Source organism: Pelmatolapia mariae, linkage group LG7, assembly GCF_036321145.2.
Source record: "Pelmatolapia mariae isolate MD_Pm_ZW linkage group LG7, Pm_UMD_F_2, whole genome shotgun sequence".
In the NCBI taxonomy this organism is placed as follows: domain Eukaryota; kingdom Metazoa; phylum Chordata; class Actinopteri; order Cichliformes; family Cichlidae; genus Pelmatolapia; species Pelmatolapia mariae.
The window spans coordinates 30,764,692-30,792,354 of record NC_086233.1 but is presented as its reverse complement, the minus strand read 5'-3'; the positions used below and the strand labels follow the sequence as shown (position 1 = coordinate 30,792,354).

The window sequence follows — 27,663 nt, the reverse complement described above, 5'->3', positions numbered from 1 at the left end:
TAACAAAGTGGGTTCAAAATGGTAATATAATGGGTCAGTCAGGTTTGGCTGTTCGCAGCAAGTAGCCTAATTATCATAAATTGTTTATATGCAAAATGTGTCTGAAGCCAAGAATTAACAAGCTGATGAATGGGCACAAACAAGCCCTGACCTTGCTATTACAATCCATCAAAAATAGATAAGTGTGTGCACGTGCTTGTGTGTGTGTTAAATCACTAGCATGAATCTGATGCAACTTGGCTTCATAGTAATCCCAACAGAATACATGCAATCTTTTTTTCTCTTTGCATTTTACTTCCAGGTTCTGTTTGTTTGCATGTATTTCCTAACAGAACTCACTGCTTAGTGTTATCAAAGCACAGACCTGATAAATTAACACCTCAAAGGGTTCTTTAACCAAAGATATGAAGCTAAGATGCCTGTCTGTTGCTTAGTACTACCAGGTGAAGAGTGAATTTATAAGAGCTCGTTTGATGGAAAAATCTGCCTGCTGGAAATCTGAAACATGATCTGTGAGTGTATTGAGACTGAAAAGAACTGTGGCAGAAAGCCAAAATCATGAGCTGTACAACTGCACTTCTTGGTTTCCATCATCCATAGCACCTAATTGACACACTGCACACAGGCTTGTATGATGTGTGATTTCGCTTGCCTAAAAAGACGTAGCAGCAGTACATTTGGAAAGTCTCGAATAAGAACAAGTCAACGAGCAGAAACAATCCAAGGATCACTGATAGGCTCTGGTAAATCCTTTCTTCTAACTGCAAAAGTAAAGTTTGTGTTAAATTGATAATGCTGAATGGAGCACTCAGTGAATCACATCTCTCAAAATGGTACTAAAATGATTTTATAGTGTGCTGTGTATAATCATAAGGTTTGTAAGAGACAAGAATAAAATAATACACAGATCAACAACTCAACACAATGCATTGTCAAAGGAAATAAATACACATACCTTCTCTATACTGGCTTCTTGTAATTTTGAGATTGTTTTTAAATTTTACTTATCACTTTTAAAGCATGTTTTGATCTGGCTCCGGGCTACATAGCAGATGTGTTACCCCGATATCAGCCATCTTACAGCTTTAGATCCTCAAGTGTTGCCCTCCTGGTGTTTCCAAAGTCAAGGCTTAGAATATCCTTTTGAATAACCCACCTGAGTATATACGTCTTGGAAAATCTGTGACTTGTCTCAAATTAATTCCAAAAAGCACATTTTCATAAACTTGCTTTTATGTGATGTTTGCGCTCTCTTTCTTGTTCTTTATTTTGTTGTTATTTGTGTATCTTTTTTGACTGTCTTGTGTATTTTGTATGCAGTGTTTTTCTGTCTCTTAACCTCAGTTTAATTTTACAGTTTTCTTTCTGGCCATAACCTCTGGCTTTCTTTTCAAATTTCTACTTGTACTTGCCTCTGAAAGTACTTTGCAAATTCTGTTTTTGAACGGTGCTTTATTTATTCAGTGTACACCTAGTTTGCCTAATTTTTGATTTCCCTCACTCCTTTTATTTGCAACCATTTGCACATCAGAAATCATAACTTATCAGAGTCTAGCAACATACCTACAATCCAACCTGAGCAAAGGGAGTTAGACTAACAGAAAACAATTAACAATAGTTCAAAGGTTTAAATACTGAACATGTTTCTACCAGCATGTTGTTCACCCTTGTTGCACCTTCTGTGTAGTGATTGCCGAGTTTTGGACCCTGGATTTCCTCCAGGTATTCAAGACATCCCCCACACCAGCAGAAAATAATGTATTGTGACTCATTCTGTCATTTCCCATCACTGTGTTTCTAACCCCAGAACTAGAGTTGTTGTGCAATACTACTATAAACCTAATTATCAGTAATCACACTTCTAGCCAGATAAGAGTCGGAGCTATAATTCTTCCACAGGTTTGAACAAGCTTGCCCAGAAAGGCATTAGTGCATAATTAATGGATCTACAGGGAATAATGTGCTGTTAAATAACTGTGGGGGGAAAACACAAAGTAATCTAACAGAATCACAAAATGTTCAGTTCTCCTAATCAAGTGAATTTGCTGTATAGAATTCTACTTAGTGCCTGGAGTAATACCACAGAGACCATGGCTTCTGTTTCACCACATACGCTTTATTTATTTATCTTTTAAAAGGGATGATGTAGAGAAACACTGTAAAGAAAATTGTATAATACTTTATAATGCAAATTATTTAATCAAATCAGCATGACTCACATTTTATGCTGTTGACCATTAAATTCTTTTTAACCTAAAAACACTTACACTACATATATCTACATAGTTTCTTCTATTTTTGTTCTATTAACACTCAGTTTTTTTTATTCTTTATTCTCAAGCCTACTCAAGTTCTTTTGTCTTCAGTGCTTTCAACAGAATTACAGAGAAACACAATGAAGATGGAAAACTGAGAGCCAGAATGGTGAGGAAAGATTGAAGAGGAGGTGCTATTAAATGACAGAGAGGAAGCGAAGGGTGGCGTAAAACAGACACTTCACGGACAGCAAATCCCAAAGAGTTTTATTCAATTAGCTTAAAAAGTTTTTGTTTCAAAGTCAAGAGTGTCACCTGGGAGCCAAAGACCAATTCAGACTCCTCTAAACACGGCAGTGTGCCAATTTAAGGTCCTAACCACGAGGTCAGAGAGACAGGAGCAAGGAGCCAGCGAGAGGGAGAGAAGGAGAGAGACGTTAGAAGACGACAAGGCTTTTTTGCACACACACTTCTACTTTCACACTGATTTTATAAAGGTCAGTCCCCATGAGTACCTGTCTAGGAGATTCAAGTGTCTACTCTGCTCTTCTCAAAGCCTTAATGCTATCCTCTCTATCTCCCTCACACACAGACACACACTCCCAGTAGAACAGGTCCGCTCATTCCCTGAATGAATCAGAGGCTGTCTGATTTTCTCCTTTTTCCTCTCACCTGCACGTCTTTCTCTCTTTGTGACTTTGCATCTCTGTTTGTGCCTTCACTCCTCTCTCTCTCTCTCTCCACTCGACTCCTGCAGGCTTCTTTTGTTCTTTCTGTCTCTCGTTCCATCTACTTGCTTCTCTGCCTTCATCTTACTTTACTCCTTGCAGTTAATCTGACACGCTCTTCACCCATTCTTAAACTTGAAATACTTTTTTGGCATTAAAAAAAAAAAACAACTACAAAAAAAACAAAAAAACAAAAACGCTTTCAATTCAAGAGTAGGCTACAAGTAGAAAACTATCACTGTCTACTTGTATGTGATTTTCAGCTGCATTTTTAATATCTAATCAAAATAATAATGACCACAATTTACGGTAAATGAGCAGGAAAATGAACAGTTTACAAACCAAAAGTGAAACTTTAGCAACTAACAGAAAAGAAGTTAAGGGTCTTTTTATATTTAAAAGGCTTATTTGAGTCTATGCGTGCATGTGCACGTGTGTATGTGTGCGTTCATAAATGTTAACTGATGAATCATCCTAACTAAAAAGTAAAATAAAAAAGTTCAACATTATGGATAAAAAATGATTTCCTTTCTTGCAAATACTTATATAAAATGATTGGTATCAGTCTTTCGAGGCCTGTGCATTAAGTATGCAGGTGGTGCTCATCAGTCTGACTTTGCCCAAACACTGCTGATTAAAAGGAAGAGCTACTCTGGCTACTCTGGTAAAAAAAACAAAAACAAAAACAAAAACTAACTACCATGATCATCACTATTTAATAATGTTGTATATTTATTGTTGTGCACTTCCCTTCTTTAATATATAGAAAAAAGTGAAGTCAAGCCAATTAACTGTCACGGTGTGTAGGTTATACATAGTGTGAGAAATGTGATGAAGAGGGTCCAAGATCCTTACACAGGATGCAGGCAGGAATTAACAAAAGAAAGACATTTATTTAGAAAGTCCTGATTTTCTGTCTTCTTTCTCAGAATTATGAAAAAAGTCAGAATTCTGACTTTATTGTCTGCAGGTTTTAATATCAATTTACAATGTAGACATGAGAGTGTAGTCATTCTTGTCATCTTGGTAGAAAATATAGTTTGTGATATTAGTAATGTGATATCATTACTTTAATTGGGAATAGTTGCCCCAGTAAATTTACATCAAACTACAAGAACATCTTACAGATGGAAGTCTAAAACTGAAGGCACAGCTAGGTAATCTCATTACAACAAGATCAACTGGTAGCATACTGTATTTTCCGCACTATAAGGCGCACTTAAAATCCCTTAATTTTGTCAAAAATCAACAGTGCGCCTTATAATCCGGTACGCCTTATGTATGAATTCTGAAGGTGCTTACTGACCTCGAACCGATTTTATGTGGTACACGGCGCTCAAAAATCTGTCAAGAAATGTTTTAGTATGACTTTGGTAAGCTACGAAGCCGCACCGCTTGATGGATTGTCGGAGCATTACGGCTACCATAGTCAGGAGCCTCGTGGAGTAATCTGGGTCCAAAACTCCGTCAGCTTCAGGTCCCAAAGTCAAACGAACACTGCGGCATCACTGAGAGTTAAACACTGTCTAAATTCTTTCATCTTTAATAAAATGATCAGCGTTGCTGCTTTACCAGGTGTAACAATTCAATTTAACATCCAGGCATCCATGAAAACAGAATTTATTAAATTTAACAGAGTTAGAAGTTAGCAGGAAGTTAGCTCACTAGTTTCTACCTAAACATTATATAGCATGTTCTGACTGAGAGATTTCTGAAAAAATTAAAACGTACAGCTCTGCTGTCACTTCCAACATAAATGTAGACAGGAAAGTAAACAGTAGTGACGTTTGTAGGGTTACTGAAGTTCGGCTAGCTGGTATATAATGATGTGCTACGCGACACAGCTATGTTAGCATAACATAAACACAGTGAAGCTGGAGGGTGAACGCTAACTTTTTTCCACTCGATAAAAGTTCCCAATGCTGTAAACAGACCAAACTTCAGTCAGGAGGAGAACTGAGATAATTAATCCACAATACAAGGTTAGTCATTAATATACTGCAACAACACAGGAATGGAGGAGCTGCGAGAGAATTCAACATTGATTAATCAATGGTACGGAAGTGGAGGAAGCAAGAAGAATGAGTTGAGTAAAGTTTGATCAGATTTTTTTTCGTTTAATGCGCTTTATAATCCGGTGTGCCTTATGGTCCAAAAAATACGGTATTTGGGTAGCTTATGGGTGGATAAACAAAAGTGAAGCAGGTTTCCAAAAAAAGGGTTTTAGCTGTGAATATAACCTGAGGTTAAGTATATTAAAGTGGCATAAGTAAGCCAGTTCTCCATGGTTTCAGATAGAGATGTAAAAATTCACTCCCAGTTCGTTCTGGGTTTCTGCTAAGTGTATGCTCACTAATAAGACATTTGCCAACCTGCTAAATGTACTCAGTGCTGTCTTCAGTGGTTACTGCTGCTGATGCTGTACACATGGCTGAAAGATCACTCAAATACACCCACACTGAGTTTTCCTGATCTTCTGGCAGGTTGAAGATTGATGCTGCAGCATTATGCTAATGAGCATCTCTGCTGTCCAATCACACGCTTCACTGACCAAGAGACAGGCAGAGGATGTGGATGGGAAATCAAAAGAAAATGGTGAGGTATAAGTAAGAGAGAGGAAAAGAGCAGCATGGCAGAAAAGTGTAGTAAAGTAGACAGATAAAGAGGGCAGTCATGGTGAGAAAAACACTACGGCAGAGGTTTGCAGGCATCCTGCATTTCGAGGAATTTCCATCAACATTATATCAAAAAAATCACTGAAGTAATATATTAAGCAAATTATTGATTAAAAAGGCCTTCGGAATCATGTATTATGGTTTGAGTTGCATATTTGACCTGGGAGACTGCATCTCTTGTACATCTCCTTGTGGAGCACACATTAGACAAGACATCAATTTCTGGATAATACACTGGATACACTTTCCATAATTCATGACTTTAGAAATTTTGAATCTGATAATAACCTGACCTCACAGGAAGAGTAAAATACAAGCTTTGGGAACACTTTATAATAGCCACTGTTATTAAATAGCAACTTGACAGGTAATTAAACTTCTCTTAAAAGATAATTACAAAATTACACAATGGAATGAGTTAGGTTTATGCACCAAAACTACAGTGTAGGATTTAACAAACCATGCTTAAAATCTACTCATCCACAACCTTAAAACTGGACAATGGAAAATTTTGCTTAAAGGTTGCATACTATATTAAAATGGGGTCCTGCCATGGCACAGATACCACAGTACACCTTCATCCATCTCTGTGTCCAACAGTTTTAGACACACGGCAAAAGAAAGTCTTGCTGTTATAATTCCATATACAATTAATAATATAATTATTTTAAATTACCCAAATGTAATTATTGAATAAACAACTGATGGCGTAACTAGTCATTCAGAAACATTATTAATGATATATTTTGTTTGTTTATTTTGTGAATTAAAATGTATTAAATTACAGATTACAAATTACTATTTCAAAAATGTTCATATGTTTTAAAGGTTACCAAAACAATGTGTTTATATGTGAGCCGTACCTTTTTCTCAGCCTCCCGTTTGGCATATTGCAGCAGCATTGGCTCTCCGTGTTTCTGATAGTATGCTCTCTGACAGCGGTCTGACAGGGCCGGCTCATTAGGAAGAAAGTTGCTGGCCCACACCTATATGAAAGCAGAAAGCTGATTATGATCATGATGATGACGATGGTGGTGGTGATGACAGATGGAAAAACATAGAATCTAGAATAACTTAATATATATGTTTGTGTGTGTGTGTGCATGCAGTTACACTACAGTCTGTTTAGATAATCAAAGGGTTATTAAGTGAATCTACCCACTTTTTCCCCACTGCCCTGATTCCAAATGACCACATTACATTTGCTATTTAATAGGGTGATTTATCAATATCACTCAATCAATAAATGTTTTACAGATGCAGAATTCAAGCTTTCGAAACACTTTCTTTTCTTTCAGACTTCTCATATTGATAAATGGGTTTTCCCCTGCAGCCACAGGCTTTCATTTATTTCAATACAAAGTAAAAATCAGTTCCTAGACACTAAAACCTAATTAAGACAGGTACTTTATCAATGTGAAAAGCACTGACTGGCCCTGAGAATGTATTTTCTCGATGTGCTCCCCAGTCAGAACCTGCCCGGTTTGGTTCACAAAAATAGATTTGGACTATTGTGACACCCTTCCCTCTGCCTCCAATAAAGTTCTTGTCTATTCTTAATGAAATCTGGCTGACACCTGGGTCTTCATCTGAGGCACTCAGGTGGGTCCAGAAAGTTTCTGTTGGAAAAGAATTACTTGCAAGTCATAAGATCCTATTGCACATGGGCTCAAAATTATCTATTGAAGTTGAAACAGTTGTTACACATTAGAAATCTGCTGTTCTGCTACTGTCTAAGCTCATCACACGCAACTAATCAAATTGACCAAGGCTGTGTTCCAAATATGGTGCCAAATGCTTCTGTGCCAGATTTTGCAAATAAGCTAATTATAATCTATTGACATTTGTTGGGCTTTTTGCTTAATTTGTCGACAACTACCAATCAAGAATTGGAGCTCTAAGGTTTAAGACTCATGTGAATAAACTCTCTAGTGAGTAAGGAAGTAAATAAGAAAGTGAATTATAAGGAAACGCATAGTGAAAATACTCCAGGAAAATAATTTAAAGTTAGCAAAAATGACAAATCTCTGTCATTGCGACACCTGCATTTTATTTATTTTTTGTCTACTCTACTGTGCTTGGGATCACTGCCCTGTTACATTACCCAGTTTTGGGCAAGCCTTAGCTCTCAGACAGCTGGCCTCACATTTGACTCTTGAATATTTTAAAATACAGAAGAGTTCGTGGTCGACTCAATGACTGAAAAATCTAAAGTTTTGTGGTTTGCACAAATGCAACTTTGCAAATCTAAGATGTGCTGTCGTGTTATTTTAAGAACAAGCATGGCTTGTTTGTCTTCCAAACAAGCCATGCTTATTTGGTACTTTTCTATTTGTGCCCTTGGGAATTTTAATGTTTAACATGCTAACTGAAGCCTGTAGATGAGTTTGAGATGTAGCTTTTAATTTAAAAAATTTTTGGGGGGGGGGCAGGTTCACTGGGCACTGCACGGTCTGACATCTGACATCCATTCCTGGGAAAATTGAGGCACTGTGTTAATGTTCCAGACCAACCAAACCCAATACTGGTTCTCCCAGAGGTGTCTTCCTATTCAAAGGGAGTTTCTTTTTTTGCTTTGTCCATACACACACAAAATTAAATTCTTGTGATAATTGCACCTGGCAAGAAAAAAAAATAAAACAACTGTCTTGATCGTTAACAGAGACAAATAAATTGTTCAAACTTTGCTCTCATCAACCACCAACTGGCATTCCCCACCAGGCTATGTTTACTCTAAATGAAACAATGGTATTATCTCTGATTGAGAAAGTGAGCATCCCTGGAGAAAATGATGCTGCAACATATTCATGCAGATTTATGAAACAAAAGTATTTTTTTGGTTTCACAATATAGTTCAGCTGCATTCTGGGAAGCTTTATATGGATAATAGTGAGCATCAGACCAGACATTTGCATTACCCATGCAAAATATAGGATTTTAATGGCTGTAAAAGCATTGCCAAATAACTCAACTTGACAGTGCACGTTAAATGATTGCCTAAGACAACTGTTACTGAGGTTTTGAATGAGGCACTGTATTTAATTTGGGGTTTGTTAAGAACATCACTGCCTCCCTACATATACTTGTGCTCATTAGTGTGGATGCAGAGTAGGCAATGCATTGTATATTCATCCTCTGAAGACTGAAAACTTCACCAGAATATTGATTAGGTATTGAGTATGCGGCTGCTTTGTGTGCATGCGTCTGTTCTTTTAAGGTATTTCTTTCTACTACGGTGATCTTGCTTTCTACTGGGATGTCTTTTTTAATATTTGTCAATTTTAATGGAATCTTTTAGGTCTTCCATAGTGTTCTGAAATTGAAAATAGCATATTTGTGTCAGGCATCAGGAGTAGATTTTCCAGTTAAATCATTCCACTATATGATGAACAGAGTAATAACCCGAGGCATCCTCTGATGCTTTAAACACCACCGCTTTACACTGTGTTGGAGATTGCTTTCTGATTTCAGACTTCTTTTTTTTTTTTTTAACCCATAATGTAGTGCAGGGATAACACAGTGACAGATTTGAACCTATCAACCTTTCCTGCTTTTAATACAGAAATTTTAGGTGGAAATGCAAAATGGTTCCTACTGAGTGCAGGCTGGAGCTTTCAGGTTCTCACGGTGCCTACGTGGCTTCTCTCTGAGTATTCCAGCTTCCTCCCACAGTTCAAAGACATGCATGTTAGGTTAACTGGTGATTTAAATTAACTGTAGGGGTGAATGTGAGCACAAATGCTTGTCTGTCTCTCTGTGTTAGACCTGCAACAGACTGGCGATCTATCCAGGATAGGATCCTGGGATAGGTTCCATAGCCCTCACAACTCTGAATTGGGTATGTGGAAGGAAATAGATGGATGATAATCAAGATTTTCTTCTTCCCTTTCAGTCAGTGCATGAGTTCTGCTGGCCTTGCCCAATAGTTGTCATATTAACATGGGTTTGGATTTATGAATAATACTTAGCATGTAATAAAACAAATGCAATAAAGTAATACTTTTAAGCAGCTGGAAGTTATTAATGTTTCCTGGCATGTTGCCTCAAGCTGCGATAAGACCCTTTCCATAATCACTGTTGTAGAAACTAGATTTATGTTCATATTAATGGCTTTTGGCTAAAGGCTGCACCATGCTTTTTCAAGCATGACCCTGGGAAGGCAGAAAGAAACAGACTTTGTTGTGTTTTTATTAAACGTGCAAATGCTATTTATCTTCATACTTCCCGGTACGTGTAGCTACATACATGCCTGCCAACATCTGCAGTTTGGGGTCTATTTGTACACCTGTGTTTTGTGTACATTAATTAATGGCCAACAGGAGACTGCTAATTCTCAAAGAGAGAAAATTAAAGAGAACACAGACAAGAAAAACAAAGAATGTAATTACTCTGGCAAGATAAAACTTCTGAAAAAAAGGTATTATCTTTTACTGCAAATAACAACATCATCATGGCTTTTACTTCAGCTTCCAAGTATAAAATTTGAAATAAAATATATACCCTGGAAATAAATATTAACTCAATGAATATCTGGTCCTCACGGTCAATTTTTTTCTAAGTCTATTCGTTGCACTTTGCAAAATTAATTTTCTATATTCTTCGGACTGCTTACATAAAAAAAAAATATTACTATTCCAGAGGCATATGTTTTCCTTCCTCCACTTACATAAAAATACATAAAGCTCTTTTCCTTTGAGACCAAAGTTATCAGAAGCAATGCTGCCTCCAGAACATGATTAACATTTTCTGTTGATTATTCTTCAAAGTCTTAGATCTATCCTTCGTACGTGTTGGCCTGGAGGGGTTGCCTGGCTGTACACATAGACGAACACACGTTTAAACCACTCTTTTCTTGGACTTTGATGTCTAAAGCAAGGGAAATCTAGTCTGCAGGAAAATCCTAAATAAATAAATAATAAACATTTTCAAAAAGCCCCACCAAAGACTGGATCCAGGTTTGATTCTTGATCTTTATAACAGACATGAAAAACCAAATACATATGTGTCCTTTTTATCTATTTACAGTAATGCAAGTGTATTATAGACATTTGGTGTATAGAAAGTAGAGTATCTTCAACAAACTTGAATTATTTCTATTACAACCCTGTTATTTTGAGGTTGCGTACTGCCATCTGTTGGTCATTTCTATATTCCAGAAAATAGCAGCTGATTCAGATTCTATTATGGTTTTGCTTCTATCTGTGTAGTGATGAGCATAATATTGATTTTATTTATTATTTTTCATTGACTGCCAAAAGGGAAGAAACTAATCAACTAAGCCAATAGAAATCCTTTTAATACAGCTTAAGAGTTAAGAGGGTGACATCAGCTTTGTTTTCAACACATTATTTTAACTATGCTTTTAAAAAAAACATAAGAAAATCAGCCCAGCGGTGTTTATCAGAGCTAAACATCTCTATGATTTTGTCTCTGTTGTTTGTTCAACATCACACAGTGAGGTGACAGTTTGACAGGAAATGCCTCCCTATTTCAAGTTTTAGTTCTGCCTTATTAAAAGGCAGGAAAACATGAGCACAAGAAAATAGCAAAGCTGTAAGTTGTGATTTGTCTTTAGAAAAAGTAATAAAGGAAGAAATGACAGACACACAAATACAGAATTGTTGATGATTTCTGGATGAAAAGTCAATTAACAGCTTCTGTGCTGAGGCTTGTCTGGCTCAAAAACTTTTATATGAAAGCTTTGCTGTTGTTTTTTTAAAAATCACTTCTCATCTTCATTGTCATAAACTGGTCGCTCAGATGTGCAAATTGGACCAACGAGACAGATTTGTATTGCAAATGTGTGATAAGAGAATTTAAGGTTTTGATGCTGCAACATGAAAGTAGCTGGAATGAGTGTATGTATATATTCTTGCACTTATTCTCACTGTAAGGACATTTCATTTATCAATGAAGATAAAAAGCTTGTGGGAAATTAGATCCAAGCACTGTTTTAATTTGCCCTTTCTCACATGTCGCACACAAGAGGAGATTACTACTGAAATGTGAGGTCGCTGCCAACGCAGAGCATGCAGAAGGAAGGACAGACTATTCTCACATGGCCACAATCAGACATCACACAGACTTTCTGCTAGGAAGCTGGCAGGTTAAAGACAGTTTAATGGTCGATTCAACTCATTATAACATTTGCATTCTAACAAGCATCACCATGACTGCAGTGCATATGCCAAATCAGGTAATGTGTGCATCGCTTACCTGGCAGTGAGGATGTGGATTTGAACAACCCATCATAGCACCCTTATTCTCGAAGATCTAAAAACAACAGCAGCAACAACAACAACAAAGCAGCAGAAGTTAACACAGGATTTAGATAGCTGTTCTTATCTAAACAGCATGCATTTTCTGGGCTGGATTGGTTGACACCAAGTATAAGTATCTGAGTATTAGGTGTTATATGAATTTCCATATCTAAGGAATTATGACAACATGCTGAACTGAAACAAAAGGTGTATTTTTTTAGCTGGGTCCAAATAAGTGTACATCCTACAAATGAACAAAAAAAGCTTCCAAAAATATTATTTAATATTTGGCATGTGGCACATTTGAAGTTAGACATCTTACCCATGTCCTGCTTTCTTTGAAACAGCTGTTTGAATTTGTGAATTTGACCGGAGGCGTCATTAAAGTTTTATGTGATCCAATAAAAGACATATTAGCGTGAAAAACTAGAGACGGCAGAAAACTGAAGGATCTGTGACAGGGTAAAAAGGTTAGCAGTTACAATTTTAGATGTATTCAGCCCTGGAAAAAATAAAATCAATAATGTGACTGAGTGTGTTTGTGTGTGTGTGTGCGTACGTGTCAGAGAAAGTGAAAATATTGCATACCTGAACCCATGGGTAAATAGTGCCTAGTTCTTCAACAAGCTCCACCCACTTGTCTACCACCTTTACAACCTCTTCTTTTTTCATGAGAGGGAGCGTGACGTCCGACCAGGGATGGAAACACATGACCTTACTGAGGAAGGCATTTAAAAATTAAAAAAAAAGAGAAAAAGAGGAAGGAAAGGTGTTTATTGGTGTTAAAAGACTGAAACAGAATCTAACACTTGCTGAATTAATTAACCAGGATCAGCTTCTCATAATTAATTAACATTAATAACTTAACACTGCACTACCAAAAAGAAAAGAAAAAAACCCAAAAAACAAGAAAACCTATTATGATGCCTATAATAATGCCAAATTTGAGTCTTCAGAAATTGAGCCTGCACACCCTAGGGTAATGTCATAGTGGCTTAATCCATCTTCTATCCAGGCAACAGTCTACGCACTTACAGTAGCATTAAATGCAGATAAGACGGTGGAAATGTCACTAGTTTTGCAGGGATTTGGGGTGATGTGTTCCTTTCGTTGTTAGAGGTTCATTTAATATGACGCATTACATTGTTGCTGTTGCTCTTTTTGTGAATAATAAGAATTGACTGATACTGTTGTCTTTGTTTTAATATAAAACAGACCCTTGCTCTGTTTTTGAATTCCCTGGTTAATTAAAGCAAAGTGATAATCTGGGGGAAGGTAAAAGTCATTGCTATGCACTTCCCATAAACTGCCTGTCAAATACAGCTACACAGCCTTTGCTTTTGATTTTCTGTTGACTCTCACATTGGCAGTGCTCTGGGGTTCAGTTGAAAAATTACTGCACATAAAAGCAAAGCTGACATTTTGCTCCTTTTAGATTTAGATGAATGTCACAAACAGACATGGATTACAACTACTGGTTGAGTTCAATCTTGTTTTTAAGAGGTAATATTATAAAAAGTGAAGTCAAATAGTCAGTGGAAACAAAATCAGGGGGAAACAGAATGGAATTGGTCTATGAAAAATAGAGCCAAATAACTGAACACAGAGTAATAACCCTAAAAAATGTCTGCAGGAAAAAAGAGAATGGAAACAAATGCTGATGGATATGTGAGAAAGTGAAGGTGCCATTAATGAATTGTGTATTCTTCATGTTCACTATATAAGTTAAACTACCTCACCTGGCAATAAAGTCTAAAGTCTAGATTTAAACTACGGTTAAAAAAAAAAAAAATATATATATATATATATATATATATATATATATATATATATACACACAGTTAAGCCCATAATTATTCATACCCCTGCCAAATTTTGACTTAAAGTTACTTTTATTCAACTAGCAAGTTATTTTTTGACTGGAAATGACACAGGCGTCTCACAAAAGATAATAAGATGATGTACAAGACGCATCATTGCGGAAAAAAATATTTCTCAGCTTTTATTTACATTTGAGCAAAAAGTATCATGTCCAGAATTATTCATACCCTTTACAAACTGTCACAGTCTCTGGGAAAATCCAAAGTTCCATACCATTCCAAATAGTCAAAGCTGTTCTAAAGCATCCTAATTACCCTGATTAATTGGAAATAGCTGTTTTGATCAACTCAACAGGTGAAAAACAGCAGCTCTCTGCAGGTGGTCTGTGGACATTCATGGCTAAGACAAAGGAACTCACTGAGGACCTGCAGCTGTGCATTGTGGGTCCTCACAAGTGAGGAATGGGCTGCAAGGCCATATCCAAATGTTTTCAAGTTCCAGTGGCTACAGTGCAAAGTATTATTAAAAAATACAAGATGTTCCGCACTGTGGAAAATCTCAGAGGATGTTGTCGGAAGCCAAAAGTGAAACCTGTGCTGGCCAGGAGGATAGTGACAGAGGTGAAAAAGAATCCAAGGATCACCACCAAGGCCATTCTGGTGAATCTGGGCTCTGCTGGTGGCAATGTCTCAAGGCAGACAGTCCAACGGACACTGTTGGGTTCCACCGATGCAGACCAAGGAAAACGCCACTTCTCCAGGCACTTCTAAGGCATGCAAAAGCTCATTTGACCTTTGCAAATGCTCATCTGGACAAAGAAGAAGGTTTCTGGTCTTCAGTGTTATGGTCAGATGAAACAAAAACTGAATTATTTGGTCACAATGATGTTGCCTTCATTTGGCATAAAAATGGAGAAGCCTTCAACCCAAAGAACACCATCCCCACTGTCAAACATGGTGGTGGGAACCTAATGCTTTGGGGGTGTTTTTTAGCCAATGGACCATGGAACCTAATCACAGTAAACAGCACCATGAAAAAAGAGCAATACATGAAGATTCTCAACAACAACATCAGGCAGTCTGCAGAAAAACTTGGCCTTGGGAACCAGTGGACATTTTAGCACGACAATGACCCAAAACATACAGCAAACGTGGTGAAGAAATGGTTAGCAGACAACAACATTAACGTTTTGCAGTGGCCTAGCCAGAGTCCTGACTTGAATCCAATTGAAAATCTGTGGAGGGAGCTAAAGATCAGGGTGATGGCAAGAAGACCCTCCAACCTGAAAGATTTGGAGCTCATTGCTAAAGATGAATGGGCAAAAATGCCTGTGGAGACATGCAAAAAGCTGGTCTGCAATTATAGGAAGCGTTTGATTGCTGTAATAGCCAATAAAGGCTTTTTTCTATTGATTATTGAAAAGGGTATGAATAATTCTGGACATGATACTTTTTGCTAAAATATGAATAAAACCTGAGAAATATTTTTTTCCACAATGATGCCTCTTGTACATCGTCTTATTATCTTTGGGGAGACACCTGTGTCATTTCTGCTCAAAAAAGAACTTGCTTGTTGAACAAAAGTAACTTTAAGTCAAAATTTGGCAGGGGTATGAATAATTATGGGCTTAACTGTATATATATATATGTGTGAATTCTATGACAGCTGTTGACAACTATTTGTCTTTCTTTGTGCAACCAAACAAAACAACTTTTTTAAGGAACCAAAATAGTTGTCACAACTATAACATCGTATGTTACGTTTAATGAGCCAGACTCCTAACGATAATAAAGGATTATTCAGCTAAGAATAAAAAGCAAAAAACTAAAAGCATGAGCTTGGTTAACAATGCTTTATCAACTTTGCACAGATGTTAGTTGTGTGTGTGTGTGTGTGTGTGTGTGTGTGTGTGTGTGTGTCCGCGCATGTAGTAGTGGTAACTCAAATCCCTACGTCTTCACGACTTCAAGAAGACATATCTCCATGTGTTTGCTTTCAGGCTTATCTATAGTAGCAAGGAAAATCAACTTGACTGTCAGAGTGAGAATAATGAAATTTCTATCAACAGGCAGGCTCTTCTTGGGCCCAAGCAGCTAGTGTGTGATCAATAATTGAACACGACTTTGGTGTTTACGCTCTGAGCAAAACTGAATGCTGGTTTATACATTGTTCATGAGAAGGCTAATAGAGGAGATGGAAGCCGGGTGTTTCCAACATGACTCATATTTTGACCAAAGTGTTTACACAGATATATGAGGGCAGCTAACCCTAAAACTGAATGATTCAAGTTTGAGGTCAAAACATCTTTAAAGTGTATAGTTAAGTTTAGGAAAATAGTAGTTGGGGTTAAGACTAGTTTAATTTTACATTAATGTGGTATGGTGTGCGGTTGCTTTTAGATCGCCATACAAAACCATCCATCCATCCTCTTCAGGGTCGCAGGTAGGGGGTTGTTTAGGCATTTTAACCAACTTTTGTAAACAAACAGCACAAATTAAACATCTGACACAATGAAGCTGATAGAAAGCAATAAGTCAGAGGATCACTGAAGGTATCAGCACTTGCTATGAGAAGAGCAGAAATTTTATTTATATAAATGTTTTTTTTACATCTCCAACAGCAGTTTTTACTGTGCACCAGTTTGATCAGCTCACCAAACCATGTAGCGCAGCTAACACAACATCAAGCAACTGTGAGCTTTCTCTTTTAAAACACTTTACTTTGGGCTCTGTTTTAGAATGTCAAAAATACTTTTTTAATGCATGAGGTCCTGTGAAAAATTAAATACATCCGTATTGCTTCTATAGGAATTAAGGGGGTGAGTAACAGCCAGGTGCTGCTAATAAAACGCGCTTGATTAATTGATCTTCAGCAAATGTAATCACCTCTATAAAAGCAGATGTTTGGGCAGATTACTGGCCTGAAGCATTCAGGTGTTTGTTAACACAATGCAATAATGTTCCCAGGAGTGGATGTTCCAGCAAGTTCACCCTAAGGTCAGACCGTGCAATGTTGAGACAAATTGCAAAAAAAAAAACCAAGGGGTACTTATCAGACTAGTCTACATGTTAAATGTTCATTACAGCAGAATTACAAAAAGACTGAACAAGTCTGGCTTGTTAGGAAGGGTTGCTATGAGAAAGCCTCTTCTCTTTAAAAAATATAGCAGTATAGCATACAGGAATATATAGAAGTGTAAAAACCAACAATCAACACAACAACTGTCAAGCACGGTTTGCTTTGCAGCCACAGGACCTGGGTACATGGCAGTCACTGAGCTGACCTTGAACTCCTCTGTATATCAGAGCAATCTAGAGTCCAATCTGAGGGCATGTGTCGGACATCTAAAGCTTGGGCGAAAAGGGGTCACATAACAGGACATTAGCAAATGAAAGACAAGACTCAAGGTGGATGTAATGGTCCAATCAAAGTACAAACCCAAATGAAATGCTGTAGCATGACTTTCACAGAGCTGTGCATAAACAAAATTGAGGGGTTTTTTGTTGTTGTTTTTTGTCATATTACTGTATACACAAGCTAGCTTTAAAGTAAATGAGTAATTAGATGGAAATTGTTGATTTCCAGAGACATTTTTTTCAAGAAATATAAGCTTAAGTTACCTTAAATCTGACACAGCAACAAAACCAAAACACCTAATTATCTCTTGAGTCTTCCTTTTGCTTGAAGTTAAATTTAAGACAAAAAGACACCTGTACTGACAGTAAATTACACCATTAAATAACTATAATTATTGTAAGGTGTCAACTGACATTGCTTTTACTAAAATTTTTAGCAAATTTCAGAGTCCTTCTTAGAAAAATTCCTGAGCAGCTATACTTAGTTTTCCTTTCTAGGAAAACAAGACACTGTCAGATCTGTAAAATAAAGTGAGACCAATTTTTTGTCACCACAGTGCTGAGAGGGGTACTATGATAAAGTGTTAAAAACGTTCTCATTTCTTTTGTTGCACTACAACTTTCTATTGTCTTCCGTGACCCAGATCCCCTAAATTACATTTCCAATTCTGCGCTCCCCTCTAATTGGCACTGAACTTTGCTGCAGGGTACAAAGATCTAGTTTATTTTTCAAGTTTATTATCCTGTTAATATGGCCACAAAAGCATATACTGATCACAGATACACTAAAAGGAAAGCAGCAGCATGCTGGATGTGTGAACAAATATGAATACAACCTCACACTGCGAGAAAAATCACACACTCTCACCTAAAGTGAGACGGAGGAAGAAAAGTACCCTAAAATGTACTGTATTTTTTAAGTCAGTCACTGCTGTTTCTGTGCTTCATCACATTGCGAGTGTGGCAAGCAACACCTGACGGCCTCTACATCTGCCAGCACATGGGATTTAAAAAAAAAACCCCAAAAAAACAGTCTTCAGTTTTCAACCAGCACAATATTTTTTGATTAAATCTATTATTCAGTAGTTATGCAACTCTGCTGTCAGACAGAATCAAGCAAGAATTCCCAGAGCACAGGATTGTTCAGGAATGTTACCTTCAGACTGAAAATTATTTATGCAAAAATATCAAAAAACTCCAAAGCACTCTCTATTCATATAAAATTTAAATCCCTTTATTCTCGTGGCACGGTTAGATTTAACCTTCAAAGGCAAATAAAGTTTATAACAAAGTAGTAAAATGTATTTTTTAAGAAAAATTTTACTTTGTTCTTATAGACTTAATTTGCCTTTGAAGATGCATTTATATTATCTGGGTGGTCTTTTTTGTCTGATTTGAATTGACTTTGGTGAATTTTTGGTGATTTTGTTGATTTCTGGGCTCTTACATCTGTCCACTCTTATTGGTTGACTTTTACTTGTGGAATTTTCCACTTTCACCTTGAAGTTTGCTACTAGTAAAACACCACTTAAAAATGTTCAACCACTCATTTTGTCTCTTATAAAGGCCTATATGCCACAACCTGTTGGAGTTTTAGGTTAGTTTTTTAATATTTTACCCTGAAAGCGCTCCTTAAACCAATTTGACAATTATATATCTTTGATTCATAGCATAGCAAGAATCATGTGTGGCCAAGTACCCAGAGAGGGGAAAATGTAATCTGTGAATTTTTGAAATAGAAAATGCTGTGTATTGTATTATAGAAGTGTGCACTAACAAAGGATTTAGGTCTTTTTTAAGCTTCTCTGGAGATGTATAAATCCAGCAGCCAGTGTTTATTGAGCTGACTCCTGTTATAAAACTTTGTTATTTATCAGTGTGGATGGATTTAGGAAAATATCACTCATGCACCAAGGAGCTACAAAATAGAGTACTGATAAAACATCTCCATCTGCTGGTTGCACAAAATAACATCACTTTCTAATGTATGTACGGTGGCTTGGTGATTTTGTTTTGCTCAAGTTCAAGATGTCCTGAAAACAGGAAGCATGCAGTGCGTTGATGAACAAAATTAGCGTCATCTAATAGCTGATTATGATGAAGATGATGACAACAACGAATTAAGAGTTGCCTCAGCATGACTGCTCTGATTGCAGTCATCAGCTTAGATTTAATTAGTCATACATTTGAATGCATCATAATTTTGAAAAGGAACACTGATTAAGATGCATCGTGTCCTAGATTAAATTATAACTTACCAACTGCATATTAATTTATACTATGTATTATACATTTCATTATGAGCACTGCATTTCATACACATATAGATTGAGATATTAAGATTTGTTCTTACCAGACACCCCTTGCAGCTTTAGACTGAAATAATGGATCTTGGTCTGAACCTGAAGAACAATACAACAATATATACTTTATCATATTTAAGTATTATAACCAAAATAAAGAGCTACACGAAAGTCGAGTTTGCAAGAAAGAAAGAATTGCAGTTACTTGCTTAAATATTTTATTAAAAAGGTACTGCAGTTACTTCTCCTTTTCCTTACAGTATTTAGGCTGCACTAGAACTCACCAGGGTCTGGAGCGTCAGGCTGAAGAGCGGGGAAGTCATTCTCAAACACAAAGGTACTGTCATAATCTGGATTCCCCTGGAGAAAAACAGACAGTTGGAGAGATATTAGAAAACAGCAGACAGAGAACATTTTGCTTTCAAAACCCAAGCAGAATGAGGAGTGAAGAAACCTCTTATTTGGAACTGCTGGCAATGTTACAGTGCAATTTAGCATTATGTATGATTGTTAATGTCCACAACATCAATAATAAATGGAGAGAAGAATAGATGAACTATCCATGACATTATCAATATGTTTTCCAATGGATGCCTTGTTTGTGGATTTACTACTTGTGATCAGAACCAAAGAATGCTGTTCAATGCCTCTTCTCACCTCTCCATTTGCCCTTTTGTTCCCAGGACAGAGTGGGTTATTTGGGTCATATCTTGGTATGTGCTCCTCAGGTGGTCTTTCAACTTGACCTGCCCAAGGTCTCTTCATGCGGTGGGCGGACACAAGAACCCAGCTGTCCCTAAGAGGGTTGTAACGCAAGTGCTGGTGCTCTAAAGTTACACAAGACAAGTGATAAAATGTAACAAGACAATGTAATAACACACACACATTATTGAAACCACAGGCATCAAACATAAGGCCCGGGGGCAAAAATTGGCCTGGCAAAGACTCCAATCTGGCCCCACTGGACAGCTTTGGAAAGCATGAAGGAAGGCATAAATCTTGGACTTTTAACTTTATTTTCATACGTTTCACAGCTTTAATAACAAAAAACCTCCCCTATGGGCCATGCTACACCAAAGGAATTAGGTAACAGATAGAAAATTAAATTAAACAACAGGAAGTTCCTTTTTATTCAATAGAAATGTCTGGGTATTTTTTACAATGGGTACACAAAAAAGGACATTTTCCGTAAAAAAACAAAACAAAACAAAAAACTTTGTGTTTTATACTTTTTCTGTAATTTTACACATTTATTTCTTACAATTTCTTTAATTCACTACAGAAAAAGTTATTTACCATGTAGAAAAACTGTGATTTCCTTTTGAAACTGCACTTTTTTCTTATATTAAAATATCTCTAGGTTTAATTTGTGTATCAAACTTCTTTACAGTGACAGATCAAAGTGGGGTGTATCTTACCCACGATGTAAAATAAGTTTGACATCCCCGATTTAAACATTTACTATTACTTATAAGAAACACCTCAAAAAGCATTCAGGAGCAGGTTTTGTAGCTACAACTTGAACTACAGGAACTACAGTCACAAGACAGCTGGCAGAGTCAGCATGTCTGTCAGGCCGACAGGGGAAAAAGTGCAGGGTACAACATAACTAAAGACTTTGTGTAAACTCCTATAACCTACCAGTGAATTCGAGTAGTAAACAAGCCCCGAAGCATGACTGAATGCATTTTAGCTTTAACTGTTTCCAGTGCAGTACCTTTTTGGTAAACAGTAATGAAGAACTCGGGAAATTACAGAAGTCATTTCGACGCTTAAACAATAAGGCAAACTGACAAATTTAAGAAGTCCTACTCATTATCCAGTGCCTGTCATTGGACATAGTGAGTGATTGAAATTAGCTTTTTAACGTTTGTAAATTCACAACAAATGCGTACCTTTTGGGTCAAAACTGACGTCTTGCTTCCCGCTCATGTCGGTAACTCACTGATGTTTCACAGCTGTCTCCTCCCCGGTGTTCTTTTTTTTTTAACCATGAGCTTTCTCTGGACTTTAGCATATGATGCTAAATCAACACGGTCCACAATAAACCTTGGCCTACTTCCTGTTTTGTTGACAAGCGAAAGGTTGCTATTGTGCACATGCCGGTATGCAATGGCACACTTCTAAAAATCTAAACAAATAAGTAAGTAAATAAGACTGAAAACCTCAAACTAAGGATAATTGGTCATTAGGCTGTTACCACCCAACACAGCAGCCTGAAATGTTTAGCTTTGGTCAACTGTTTTTTTAAAATATGATATTTTAATGTAAACTAGAAAAAGACGGTTTTGTATTGTGCTGGCAACCCTGGAGTCGCGCGCTGCCTACGCTGCTGACTCGGCCCATGATTGGCTAAGCGTAAAGTTCCCTCCCTCACCTGACCAGGAAGAGGCTGTGAGCGGAGCACCACGCCAGTCTGCCTCCCTGTATGCATGTAGCCAAACCTGTCTGTGTGTGTCTGTGCGTTTTGTTTCAGCCATGTCCCTGCTCAAAATCATTTCAAGACTTCTGGTGTTCGCCGGAGTCACCGTCCTGACCGTGCTGTTGTTGCGGCATTGGTTGGCCAGCAAGCAGTATGTGTTCAACAGAGAAGACGTCGCCAAATTGGCCAAACAGTATGCAGGTGAGTTTGGGTTTGCATGTGAAAAAAAGTTGCTCCTTCACTTCATTTTGTTTATATTTAAAGCGAAGCTAATTTTGGTTGCCTGAACTGCCATATCTGCATACCCTGTGTATTTTAAATGTGTCTGTTCTCAGGACAGGACCATGAGCAGGCTTTCTCCAAAGTGGTGGTGGAGCTGAGAAAAAGGTGACGATACCGTTACATGCAGGCTTGCATGTATCAGGCAGCTTGTGGTTGCTTCTGTACAATTTCCACCACTATTAGGATGTTTAAGCTACTTATTAGCTGCAGCACGATGCAACTTATCTCTTCAGCATGTGCTCATTTCACTTCATTCTTTCTTGGTATGGTATGGATGTCTTATTCACTTTCATTTTTTTAATACTATATCAAAAATTGGTGTAGTCCAAAATAAAGCCAGAGTGAAAGCTGTCCATAATGATTTCTTTGACCTTGAGGTACTTTCCTCCGATTTTCCTACTAAAACTCAAAACTGGTAAATTTGCACTGAAAACTCTCACTTCGTATTTAGATTATTAATCAGTTTTTTAACGTTAAATAAATGGCTAACAATGTATATTTGAACTAGGTATCCTGGACACATCCTCCCTGATGAGGACTTGCAGTGGGTGTTTGTGAATGCTGGAGGCTGGATGGGCTCCATGTGTGTCCTCCATGCCTCTCTCACAGAGTACTTGATACTGTTTGGCACTGCGGTGGACACTGGAGGACACTCAGGTGAGGAAGGAGAGCAGTTAAAGAGAGATACATAGATAGATCAGCTCCAAAAAAAAGTTTTTTGTGTAAGTTGAAGTAAACATCTGCAGACATAATGGTTGTGGAAAGTGTCTGTTTGGGGTACAAGTTACTCTAGAGCAGGATACTCTGATCTCAAATTTGAAATCTGCTGGAGTTATTTACAGTATGGTGTCAGATATCAAGGAATGAATTGCTCCTCTTATGATCTAAAGTAAAGTCAGTCTGAAGCACCCCCATTCCAGTCCAAGTCCTTACAATGTTGCACAATGGGCTACAACTTGATCCTTGCAATCTAGGAGATGCTGATATATAGTCCCATTCTTGGTCCCAACAATAATATTTGATTTGTGAGATGATTTACAGAAGACTATTGGAATTGTATGTTTAGAAAACTATAAATACTCTGAATTTTATCATTTTGACTCTTTGCACCTTGCTGTTTCTCTCAGGTCGTTATTGGGCTGAGATTTCTGATACCATCATTTCTGGAACCTTCAGACAGTGGAAAGAGGGGACAACCAAGAGTGAAATATACTATCCTGGTAATGCATTAACTCATTACAATATTCAATTTTGCATTTATACACATTGGAAACTTTAATGTATCTCAATAACTATAATAGTTTTTTTTTAATGTTTGTTTGTTTTTTGTTTTGTTTTTGCACAAGTCGGCTGGTCATTTACTTTCAGGATTTTTTGATAGAGAACAGGAATGATGATTTTAATTATGGCAAGTTGTTCAGTTCCTAAAGCAGCCCCAGACCATCACAGTACAACCACCATGTTTGACTGTTAGGATGATGTTCTTTTTATGAAATGGTGGGGGGGGGGGGGGTTAAACAGATGTAATGGGACGTAAACCCTCCAAAATGTTAAACTTCTTCAAAACTTCACTAAAATATTTTCCCAAAAGGCTTGAGGATCAAGATGTTTTTGAAAAATGTTGTTCTGGGTTCTTTTGTGACCTCCGGGAATAGTCATTGAGGCACGAGTCATCTTGCAGTAATTTTGGTAGCCTGCCCACTCTTGGGAAGATTCAGATTTCAAGTTTTCTCCATTCATGGATAATGGCTCGTACTTTGGAGTTCCAAAGTCTTAAAGGCTTTGTACCCTTTCCACACTAATAGATGTCAATGACTTTGTTTCTCATCTGTTCTTGAATTTCTTTAGATTGTGGCCTGATATGTTGCTTTTTGAGATCTTTTAGAGGACTTCACTTTGTGAAACAGATTCTGTTTAAGTGATTCTTGATTCATCAGGTCTGGCAGAAATCAGGCCTGCGTGTGACTACTGAAATTAAACTGGTTAATTACCCTCTTATGATTTAACAAGAGGGGGCATTTATTTTTGTTACATCGGGCCAGGTAGCTCTGGATAGCTTCCCATTTTAAATAAAATAATTTAAACCACATTTTTATTTACTTGAATTATCTTTGTCTAATGTTAAAATTTGATTACCTGAAACATGTAAGTGTAACAAATATGCAAAAGAGAAAAAACATCAGGATGTTGGTAAATAAGTTTTCACAGCACAGTATGTTATTAGCTAAACTCCTGTAGTATTATTGGGTGGTGGTGGTAGTAGTAGTAGTAGTAGTAGTAGTAGTAATTTTTTTTTTCCCCTGTTCTTTCATATTCTTTACCCACAGGTGACACCATTGTGCATGCTGTAGGAGAGGCTACGTCAGTCCAGTGGAGTGCTGGGACTTGGATGGTGGAGTATGGCAGAGGTTTCATCCCTTCCACGCTGGGCTTTGCTTTAGCAGACACCTTTTTCAGCACCCAGGACTTCCTCACAATGTACTACACTTTTAATGCCTACATGAAGGGTTTGCTACTTGAGGCTGGTACACTACTTACAGAAGCTGGAGTTTTATAAGGCAAAATAGAGTCCTAGATGATTGCACATGGACATTACCATCAAAACTTGTGCTGTGACATTTTCTTCCCAACCACTAAAATCTGGTAGAGGAGAGTCTTGCTGATAATTCAGAGAGCTGACATTTAATATTTTTATATGAAATTATAGACAATCCAAATTTACATTGGTACAGTTGATCATCTTCATTGATGCTCTTGACCCTCATAAAGCCTATGCAAAAGAAAATGTCTTACTCCATTTCACCTTGTAGTCCTAACATTTGGCATGAGATTTCAAACAGAGCCAAATCACCCAAACAAACATTTCATTCTGAATGGCAGCCTTCCTTACTTTACCTCAATTTTAACAGTGAAACTAAGCATCAGGTCATTAAACATTCCACTGAGAGCTCAGACTGCCTCCAGAGTCAGAATGACTAATAAAAGGAAAAAAAAATCCATATTATTAGGATCCAATTTAAAGATAAAAGCCTTAAAGCTTCTTTTGCCAAATCTATCATTCTTCTAATAAAAATAAGGCAATATATGCAACCAGGTTTGGTTGTATTCACTTCTTCATAACCAATGATTTTTACAAATAAATACTGATATTCAAAGTGTTTTTTTGCAGGCCAAGAAAAATCTTTCAAAACAAATATGCAATGCTTAATCTGGATTGTAAAACCTACAGTAATGTATATAATGCACAGCTAAAGTCACTATTTTCTTATTAGATGCCAATTTCCACTTTGTGCAGATTCTCTGCAGATGAGGTCTATTGTAAATGTAGCTGCATTAGGATTCAGGCTCCCTAAGCTACTGTCGGTGAGAAGATGCAAAAAAGAGAAATTCTGTTCTTTGCTTTTAAAGCTTCTCTTGGCATTGGCCACCATTTACCGATTCAAAGCTCACCTTTTGTGTACCGTGTGTCTTTTGAAGGTGTTAAAAACCTGGGAGGATATGCTAATGAAAGCTCTCGTCTTGTCAGCTGTGTGAACCTTGGTGGTTTTATTTTTCTGTTAACCTGTCTCTGCATGAGCTCATCTTCAGAGCTACAGCATTGTGGCAACCACCAAATTTTTTGACTAGATGTGTGTGGTTTTGACATTTTTTTTTTTTATCTCAGAACTGTGGAGATTAAGATGGAAAACTGAAATCCTTTCAAACTATAAAGCAAAACATTTACATCACATACTGTACATACTGTGGTAGGACACCCAATGATGTTATTTGGAGAAACTCTTTAAAATGTTTGTGCAAGTCATGTAAGGTAAGAAAATGAGAAAACACGGTTGTATCATACTACAGACCTCTGCTAGGTTTACCTGTAATTCTCTCATTTTCTAATTTTACAGAATGGTTTAATTATGTAAACTTGATTACTTTTTTGTCAAAAAAGTTCTGAGCTCAAATAGCCTATAAATTAACTTGAATAATACTGGACTCTGACCAAGCTACTTGGCATCAGTATCTGCAACTTCCGTTCCTGGTCTTGAATTTTGCACTGGCCCACTGGAGGGGTACATATCTACATCCTATTGTAGCACTGTGGATAAATGTAATTGTGGTGTTTTACACTGCTGCTGATCGTGTTCTCAGTTTGTATCTTTTCATGTAAAACAGCCTTATTTTCAGGCTAATGGCTGAACTTACTAAGAGCTATGTAGGGTTTCTAGTCTAGTGAAAATGTGCTGTTACTACCCTAACTGATGTTAATTAGAAGCAGCATCAGTAGCAGTGCATTCTCAGATGAATTGTAATACTGTACCAGATGTGCAATTTACTCGGGGTTAAGAATGAAACTGACGGTGCCAAAAGAAATAAATGTCTTTGAACTTAATAGAAGTGTGTTTTCTTATTTCTGTCTATACTGTGTATTTAATCAAGGCAATGAGAGGACGACTGGCATATAAACAGTAGCTGTCAATATTTGATCTTGGCTGCCTTATTCATAATAGAATTGTGAAATGACATTTAATATTTCATTGCACACTATTACAATGTTATTGAATCCATAAAAGTGCCTTTGCCATGATGCTCCAATGCTAAACACAAGATGAGTGAAATCTCAAGCTTGACATCATACACTCCAAATCATACACTTTCACACATCATACACTTTATTATAAATACTGCATGGTCAGATGGTATTTAATAAATCTGGTCATCAGATAAGAAGACAAACATATCAGTCCTCATCTCTGTCTGTAAATGTCCCAGGCAACCTGGTTGTGTTTCACATACGCAGAGGTGGAAGTGTGATAGACATTTGTGTTGTACATTTGCTTAAAGCTGTAGAATACCCTTGCTGTTGCTTGTTCACCTATTTATATATACTCTATATATTATATACTCATTAGACAATTAGGTACTTCTTGCTAGTACTGGGTTGGACCCCCTTTTGCCTTCTGAAGTATTCCTCAGTGATTTTGGTCCATACTGGCATTAGAGCATCACACAGTTGCTTCAAATGTATTACGTGCACATCTGTGACACAAACCTCCCATCACAGCATATCCCAAAAGGTGCTCTACTGGATTGAGACCTGTGACTGTAGAGTCCATTTTAGTAAAGTGAACTGATTGTTATGTTCAAGAATTCTTTTATCTGAGCTGCTTTGTGACATGGTGTGCTATCCTGTTGGAAACAGTCATTAGAAGATGGGTACACTGTACTCACAAAGGGATGGACATGGGCATCAACAACGCTCAGTTGGTACTGAAGTGTCCAAATTGTGCCAAGAAAATATCCCACACAACTTTACACCACCGGCACCCTTTCATGTTGTTTATTGCAAATTCTGACTACCATCTGCTTGTGACCTTGACATGTCATCTTGATGGCATCTAAATGCCTAGATGCCATGAGCTGCTGACATGTCAATGTCTGATTAGATAATTGCACTACCAATCAACTGAACAGGTGTACCTATTCAAGTTTTCAACAAATGCATATACTTGAATATTCCCTTATTCCTGCTAGTCCATTATGTGTGTGTTACCGTGTTATCTTAAATATAGGTT

The 27,663-nt window shown here is 37.2% G+C and overlaps 2 protein-coding genes across 2 annotated transcripts in view; one reads left to right on the top strand and one right to left on the bottom strand.

The window, feature by feature from the left end:
- The window catches only part of galt (galactose-1-phosphate uridylyltransferase), a 37,174-nt gene extending 15,608 nt beyond the window's left edge, over positions 1-21,566 (bottom strand). The window contains exons 1-7 of the mRNA XM_063480830.1: positions 21,294-21,566; positions 20,056-20,225; positions 19,683-19,758; positions 19,449-19,497; positions 12,507-12,636; positions 11,875-11,931; positions 6,522-6,644 (exon numbers count right to left, since the gene is read on the bottom strand). Coding sequence (XP_063336900.1) covers positions 6,522-6,644; positions 11,875-11,931; positions 12,507-12,636; positions 19,449-19,497; positions 19,683-19,758; positions 20,056-20,225; positions 21,294-21,330 — 642 coding nt within the window. The 5' untranslated portion in view covers positions 21,331-21,566. The remainder of the gene's footprint in view (positions 1-6,521; positions 6,645-11,874; positions 11,932-12,506; positions 12,637-19,448; positions 19,498-19,682; positions 19,759-20,055; positions 20,226-21,293) is intronic.
- A 222-nt stretch (positions 21,567-21,788) lies between these two features.
- On the top strand, positions 21,789-26,467 carry sigmar1 (sigma non-opioid intracellular receptor 1). The gene is made up of 5 exons (XM_063480829.1): positions 21,789-22,021; positions 22,156-22,207; positions 22,611-22,759; positions 23,230-23,322; positions 24,430-26,467. The coding sequence occupies exons 1-5, from the start codon at positions 21,877-21,879 to the stop codon at positions 24,657-24,659; spliced, it is 669 nt and encodes a 222-aa protein (XP_063336899.1). The 5' UTR covers positions 21,789-21,876; the 3' UTR covers positions 24,660-26,467.
- The last annotated feature ends 1,196 nt before the right edge of the window (positions 26,468-27,663 follow it).

What these genes read in the sequence shown, in the direction of transcription:
- sigmar1 (XM_063480829.1), top strand. Translation starts at nt 21,877, where the DNA reads ATGTCCCTGCTCAAAATCATTTCAAGACTTCTGGTGTTCGCCGGAGTC. An exon ending in ATTGGCCAAACAGTATGCAG is followed by an intron (nt 22,022 to 22,155) that starts GTGAGTTTGGGT and finishes GTCTGTTCTCAG; the next exon opens with GACAGGACCATGAGCAGGCT. An exon ending in GGACACTGGAGGACACTCAG is followed by an intron (nt 22,760 to 23,229) that starts GTGAGGAAGGAG and finishes TGTTTCTCTCAG; the next exon opens with GTCGTTATTGGGCTGAGATT.